The sequence below is a fragment of the Bos indicus x Bos taurus genome, unplaced genomic scaffold (assembly GCF_003369695.1).
Source record: "Bos indicus x Bos taurus breed Angus x Brahman F1 hybrid unplaced genomic scaffold, Bos_hybrid_MaternalHap_v2.0 tig00001381_arrow_arrow_obj, whole genome shotgun sequence".
In the NCBI taxonomy this organism is placed as follows: Eukaryota; Metazoa; Chordata; class Mammalia; order Artiodactyla; family Bovidae; genus Bos; species Bos indicus x Bos taurus.
The window spans coordinates 1-7256 of NW_020867416.1; the positions used below are offsets into that span (position 1 = coordinate 1).

The following is a 7256-nucleotide window of genomic DNA, read 5'->3' on the forward strand; positions in this document are numbered from 1 at the left end:
GGGCTAAACATTGAAATACGTATAATATCATATATGGAACGAGTCGCCAGTCCAGGTTCGATGCACGATACTGGATGCTTGGGGCTGGTGTACTGGGACGACCCAGAGGGATGGTATGGGGAGGAGGAGGGAGGAGGGTACAGGATGGGGAACACATGTATACCTGTGGCGGATTCATTTCGATATTTGGCAAAACCAATACAATATGTAAAGTTTAAAAATAAAATAAAATTAAAAAAAAAAAAGTGGGCCAAAGAAGTAAACAGACATTTCTCAAAAGAAGATATACAGAGGGCTAATAAAACACACGAAAAGATATGTAGCTTTCTCATATCACAACATCACTCATTACTAGAGAATGCAAATTAAAATACAATGAGGTATCCTCTCTGCTGGTCAGAATGGCCACCATAAAAAAGTCGACAAACAACAATTGCTGGAGAGGGTGTGGAGAAAAGGAAACCCTCTTACACTGTTGATGGGAATGCAAACTGGTACAGCCACTATGGAGAAGAGTGTGGAAATTCCTTAAAATTCTGGCAATAGAATCACTCCAGTATTCTTGACTGGAGAATTCCTTGGACAGAGAAGCCTGACAGTCTATGGTCCATGGGGTCTCAAAGAGTCAGACACAACTGAACAATGAGCACACACAATTATATTTCAACTGTTTTTGAAAAACATTCATTATCAGAAAAAATAATATAATTCATTTTAAAATGTATGCAATCAGAATATGATTTCCATTTCATAAAAGGTCAAGTTACCCAACAGCATCCAAACTCATATTTTAATTCTCAAGCTTATGCTTGCAATGGTATGCATTTGGAAACTGACAGTCTTCTGCTTTTATGCCCCATAAAGCTTGTACAGCACAGTTACGTTCACCAAGTACATTGTCTGTTATCCTGTTATGGAAAAATGCATAATTCTGTTACATTCTATGAAGACAACTCAAAAAACAATAGCATTTTCCGTGTAACTGTAATACAAGATATTTTGAAAATGGGTAATGAAGTCTTTAATAAAATTTCAGTACGAGCTTGTTACTAGGAAATCGGGCTACAGAGTAGCCTAGTTTTCAACATTGGTATCAACATTTTATTAACTTTCAGTATCTCCCTTCAGATTTCTATAATTTGACTAAGACAAATGTATTCATGTTATTTTAAAAATATTTCTTTTTTGTATTTTTCCTCCTCTATATAGCATTCTTTTTAAAAACTTACTGTAGTTTGCAAGTGGAACCATTTAGCCACTTCCAAGGATGACCGCGGCCTTCACGAGAGACTTGAATCCACGATGTAATTGATAGGGACATCAGAAATTTCTAGCCCAAATAAAGAATTTTCACTTAAATAGTCATTATGAAATGTTTTTGTTAATTTTTAAATGCAAGTCAAAGGATGTGTTCTTTCATAGCACCTTTCATTCTTTGAACAAATTGAGTATGTTAGATTCTAATCTAACACTAAAAAGCCTAGGAGTTGAAAGTTTGAAGTTTTAATAGTGCCATAAATATTAACCACTATCTGTACTTTTGATTCAAAATTAACTCAACATTTATACTTATCAGTGTCACTGTGTTCTAATGTTAATAAGGAAAATTCTTTTTTTTTTTTCCCACAGCCATTTAATAAAGGGAATATTTACAAAGAATGAATTAGTTGTAGGGATCCCACAAGAATACACCTTGCATAACAACTTGGGGAGACTTACAGCTGTGAACCCGCATCTAACATTAAGCCTAAGGGATAAGAAGGTGGAATAATTCAATATGTGGCGATGAGGAAAATTCTGATTCATATAATTTCATTTTTCCTCATGTCAAAACTAACATAGCAAGGCTTTAAATAAGTCTTTGATTCTATGACATTCATTTTTCTGGATATTGTGACAATATCAGTGGATTTCTCTACTTTTATATGTTTCTCAGAATTTCAGTTTTAGAGGGAAATTAAGGAAATGAATTGAGAAAATAAGTGACATGAGAGCCGGATTTGTTTTCTGAGCCTGACACCATTCTTTGACTAGATAAACCCAAAGCCATCTGTTTCTGTATTGGTGGAATCCAGTGGACCAGACAAGGGGTCAGAGACCCATTCTCTCCTGTTCCTCCCTGCTAAGTTCAACTGTAAACATGGGACTAATGAAAGACACGAGAAAAGAGAACTCTGAAGGTGGAAGAGAAAGGGTGATGTGGCTTGAGACTTCCTAGCAGCCCCACTCCTCTGTAATCACTAAATCACTTCTCCGTGATGAGAAACAAGGTGGGAGGTGAGGAAAGATAATTAGGTGGCATCTTTGTATCTCCCCACCAACCAGGTGAAAGTGACCTAGCCTCTTACTTCCCAAACACCCCATACCTAACCTAGCTGTGGGGGTGGCAACAGGTAATCCGTTCCTCCTGTGTGTTGAGAGAATCGTGTAGGCAACACCAGGTAAGCCTTACAAGGTAATCCATCAGGACACTTACTAACAGCAGCAGTTAGAGAAACTGCCTCCGTTTCCTCCGCTGAGAGACACTAGGTTGGGTGATAGAGGTGGGAGTGGGACCAGCAAAGGGGATGTCTTGACTAAAACTACTGAAGCTAAGAAGCCTCTTTATCCCTGAGGGTGTAAGACTCCATCTCCACCCAGCGGCATTGGAAAGAATGGATCTTACTGTTGAATTCACACAATGAGCTGTGGAAATTTACAAACTTCACACAAATGCAAAAAGTTGGAGGAACTGCAAAATATCATATGGCAGTGATGAGACAGGGACAACCTGTATGATTCCATGTCCTGGACTAGAAAATAGCAACCCACTTCAGTATTCTTGCCTGGAAAATTCCATGGACACAGGAGCCTGACAGGCTGAAGTTATTGAGGTTGCATAGAGTCGGACATGTCTGAACAACTAAGCATGAACACGGGATTCAAAAGCAATCAAAGAGATTCTATAATATCAAAAGTCAAGACAGTGAGTAAATAAGGAGGTGGAGACATGGTAAGATATTACAGAGCGGTGGGGCTGCTGGGAAGTTGAAACTTCTTTTCCATGATCTGATGTGCAATTACACAACTCTATAGGCAAAATCATATGTTTATTTTCTTTGATGTATGGTAAAATTAGACAGCACAGTGTATTTTAGAATTTAATAGCATTTGTAGAAGCATGGTTTTCTATGAAAAGCAAGAACCAGAAATTACTACACATGCATGAATGGTATAAAAATGTAAATAAAGTATCATAAAGTTATATTCCATTGTTTAATGGAATACTAGCAGACTTTAAAATAAACAAGCGACAAATATGTACAAAAGCACAAGTGAATCCTAACAAATATAATGTTGACTAAATGAAGCCTTTAGCAAAGTGTTGGAAACATTTAATATCTTACCATTTCCTCTTCATTATCTATATAAAGCAGAGTAGAATTCTTAGTAGCACAGGATATCAAACTCTCATTCCACGATTTTTTTTCCAAACTAGTATAAAGCAGTTGTTGGAATATGTAAGCCAGTCTTTTGGACAATGACCACAATGACATTCTGAAGAAAGATTATGAATTACTATTCAAAAACAATTTGAATTTGAAAAATAAAAAATTAACTTACACATATGCATAGATATAAACATGTATGCATACATACACATATATAAAATAACATATCTATGCATCCTCTAGGCTGGTACATATAAAACAAATCTCATTCATGCATTCATAGAGAGGGTCTGTCTTTAATATATGGCCCCATATAAAGGAAACACATAGAAATGTCTACTCTTTACATGTCCTGGAAATCAAGAAATGAAACTTCTATTTTAGAATAGCAAAATTATTTGTCTCTATTCATATTATAGCAGGACGAAATTACAGCCAATTGCCAACAATGGATATGGTGATCATATAATTGCATAGGGAGAAGCACTCTCCTATAATCATTTATATGAATGTTTATTGCCTGATTTTATAAATTATGTTCTATCCCCAAATCTATTCTTATTTTCACTAGCCTAAGATAGAGACAAAAATGAATTGTATTCATATCAGAACGTTGAAAATCATTATGTACCTTTCTGGAGCCTTGTTATGAGAGAGGAGTAATTCCGTTCCTGTATTACAGGAGCTACAAAATTAATCATTAAAAAGTTAATATTACTTTAAATGAATCATAATGATTTTAGTTTATGAGCTTGAGAATTCAGTTTATTGTTTAGAAATAGAGTAATCTGAAATAAAACTGATTTAGCAAGAAAAATTAACTAGGTAATGAAGACTTGATGGAAAAAAAATATTTCAAAAACCTAACGGAACAAACTTCACCACGTCTTACAGTATTTGCTTTAACTAATCTCAAGAATTAATTTGTATTTCTCAAAAAGATCTTTAAACCTCCTAAAGCATGCTTTTGAGTTATAAAGTCAGAATATACATATACATGCTGTCTGTAATTCTCCTGTGTTGTATATTTCTGACAAATTAGATATAACATATTGCATTTATTCTAAATGCATGTATTTTAATGATAGGCACATTCTATAATATTATGAAATGTTTAGTGGCATTGACCATCAGTAAAGTGATAAGTTCCCTTACAGTTTTTCAAAAACGTACTTACAAGGAGTAACAATGATCACTGTCACCACAGTGGACATCAAGACGAGGCAGATGATTCCCAGGATCCCAGCAATGAACTTCTCTGGAGGTGACGGTGAACCTGCAGGGACAGAAAAGGAAACTGAGAAAGGAGTGATGGGGACAGCTTTTCAGAGTTTACATACACAAGAACCCACACGAACACAGAGTTATGGATATAAACTTGGACCCCCAACCCATTTTGACCACTGTAGTCTTTCTCTCAGAATATACCATTGCGTTTTCAGCAAATATAAGACTACATGAGTTGTTGATCAAAGACTTCAAATTATAGTAATGCCAGAATAAAAGTAGTCCTCTGATTTCACATCAGAATCCCATATCCAGCTTCAAGTTCCGTTCCTCAAAGTGAAAAATATGTGAGCTTATCCCCTACTCTTCCTCCACACCTCTGCACCCCACTGCACATCCTAGAACAGCTCCATGTGTGTCTAGTAAGTGTTTACCTTTGGAGTGGTGATTCTTGTCGTTCCCATGAAGATTCTGAGAAGCATTTTGAAGATTTAATTCTACATATGTTAATTCCTGCTCAGTCATTGAAATGGAACTTTTAGAAACCTTAGGTTTTCTTTTCTGCCTCTTTGAGTTCTTGACTCCCTTCAGTTCTGCATAGGTTGCTCCTTGGTTATTCATCTCTGCAGCTGAGTGAGATCAAGGACTGTGCTTGAAGTGAACTGAGGTTGAGTGGTGTGTGTGAGGTAAGAACCCTAGTACAATGACACAGGCTGGGGCAAAGCACTTAGTGCTCACTTTGCAGCTGAACAAACTTAAAGCCTGGTAAATCCTTACAACTTTAAGCAAGTTTTTCACAATAGAATGCTTTTTTGAAAAAGATATTCTATATTTGATGCATATATTATTGATTGAAACAGTGAAAAGCAATAAATTAGGGAGGAATAAAGAAGTTCATGAACAATAATATCCTTATTAAGTCAGATTCCATGGAAATATTTTAAAACCATCATAGTGCTTGTGTTCAAATTAAAATGTTCTGTTAACAAGAGAGATTCACCCATATTTTTGATACTTTTGAAATTTAATAATGGTTACAAACAGTTCTTTAAAGATGAGAGAGTAATGTTGACATATACAATAATTTCCTACACTAAATTACATTATTTGGTGACTTACAATTATTGATGAAAAAGGATAACAAATGGTCTTTATTTCAAATGGTTGGGGAGTTCTGAGAAAGCATTAAAAACTGAGGAAATGCTTCATATATTGGAAAGTGTTACATGACACATTAAACATATAGTACAAAGTAATATGAAAAATAAAACAATAGGAAAGACTAAAAAATACTTATTTTACAAAAGTAGTTGATAATTGATTTAATGACTAATATCTGAACCCAAAAAATGATGAACATGTATAGGTCACTTATGGAAGAACACTGTTGGTTCAAACTTCCAGAAAGATCTGATAGATGTCCAAGTTAGTAAAGGTCATTTTAGCTGTATAAGTGATGGTAATTACTTATAAAAAATCCAGATAACATAATTTAATAATTAAGACAATTGATGCAGTAGTCAGAAATATCTGGAAATTAATTATGACTGAAATTTTTAAAATGTGACCTTCAAAAAGTTATTTACTATCTGGTAACCTATATTATTAATATAAAATGGAAATAAGTTTATGCAATATATAACGTGTGTAACACTGAACACTCAACCTGGAATTTATAAGTTCTCAGTAATTATCAGTATTAATTATTATCTTAGTCATCATTTCTATGGTACTATTTCTGATTTACATCAGCCTTTAATTAGTGTAACATATCATTTATGCAATGTTTGATTTTTAAAAAATACTTTATTTATGACAATTAAGTTTAAATTAGCCTTTAGATATATGGCAACCAATACAGTATTGTAAAGTTAAAAAATAAAATAAAATATATTTAAAAAAAAAGAAGTTACTTCATCTTTAATTTCATCAAAAAATTAGGGTTTTTTTATTGAATCTAAAACATATAGGAGGAATTATGTTTGGCCTTTTGCTATATAATGAATTCCTTTCCAAGAATCTGTTTATAGATGTAGAGCAAAATATGTATAAACATATTATTATACAAAAAAGCTTACCCTCTACTGATTATAAAATCCAAAACTAATTGTTCCCTATCATGAGGTCAATAAATTTCACTTAATTTATATACACACCCAAATATGCATGCGTGTATTCACTTGACTAGCATTCTACAGACAATAATTTGAATACTTGGAGAAATCACCCAATATTTGGTATTTTATGGTTATTGTTTATACCACATTATTAAAAAAAAAAAAACAATGTTCTACTTTGATTTTGTTGTATATTTACTATAGCTCGGTTGCATCCCCTCTAACATTTGTTAGTTCCCACTAAGTGAGACGGTCTAGCAGAGAGACAGGAGAGGAGGGACACATACCTTCTGTTGGCCAGGAAGTTGTGCATTCTTTAGTGTGCAGATCAGGTTAATTTCTAAAAAGAGACCTGCTTAGGCTGGTAACGAAAGAAGAAATTTAAAAACTTACAACCCGGTCAAGAATAAGCAATGTCTGTGACCTTCACAGGCTGCCCTGTGAAGGCTCAGAGTGAAGCTAGAATGGAAAATATTGATTT

The 7256-nt window shown here is 34.2% G+C and overlaps 1 protein-coding gene across 1 annotated transcript; it reads right to left on the bottom strand.

Moving 5' to 3' along the window:
* Positions 1 to 636: 636 nt before the first annotated feature.
* LOC113888729 (NKG2-A/NKG2-B type II integral membrane protein-like) lies at positions 637 to 5317 on the bottom strand. Its single transcript, XM_027535756.1, is given in 7 exon segments — positions 637 to 908; positions 1230 to 1330; positions 3387 to 3484; positions 3487 to 3537; positions 4063 to 4116; positions 4609 to 4707; positions 5093 to 5317. Coding segments are annotated over 7 exon segments (708 nt in total). The 5' UTR covers positions 5280 to 5317; the 3' UTR covers positions 637 to 790.
* Positions 5318 to 7256: the final 1939 nt, after the last annotated feature.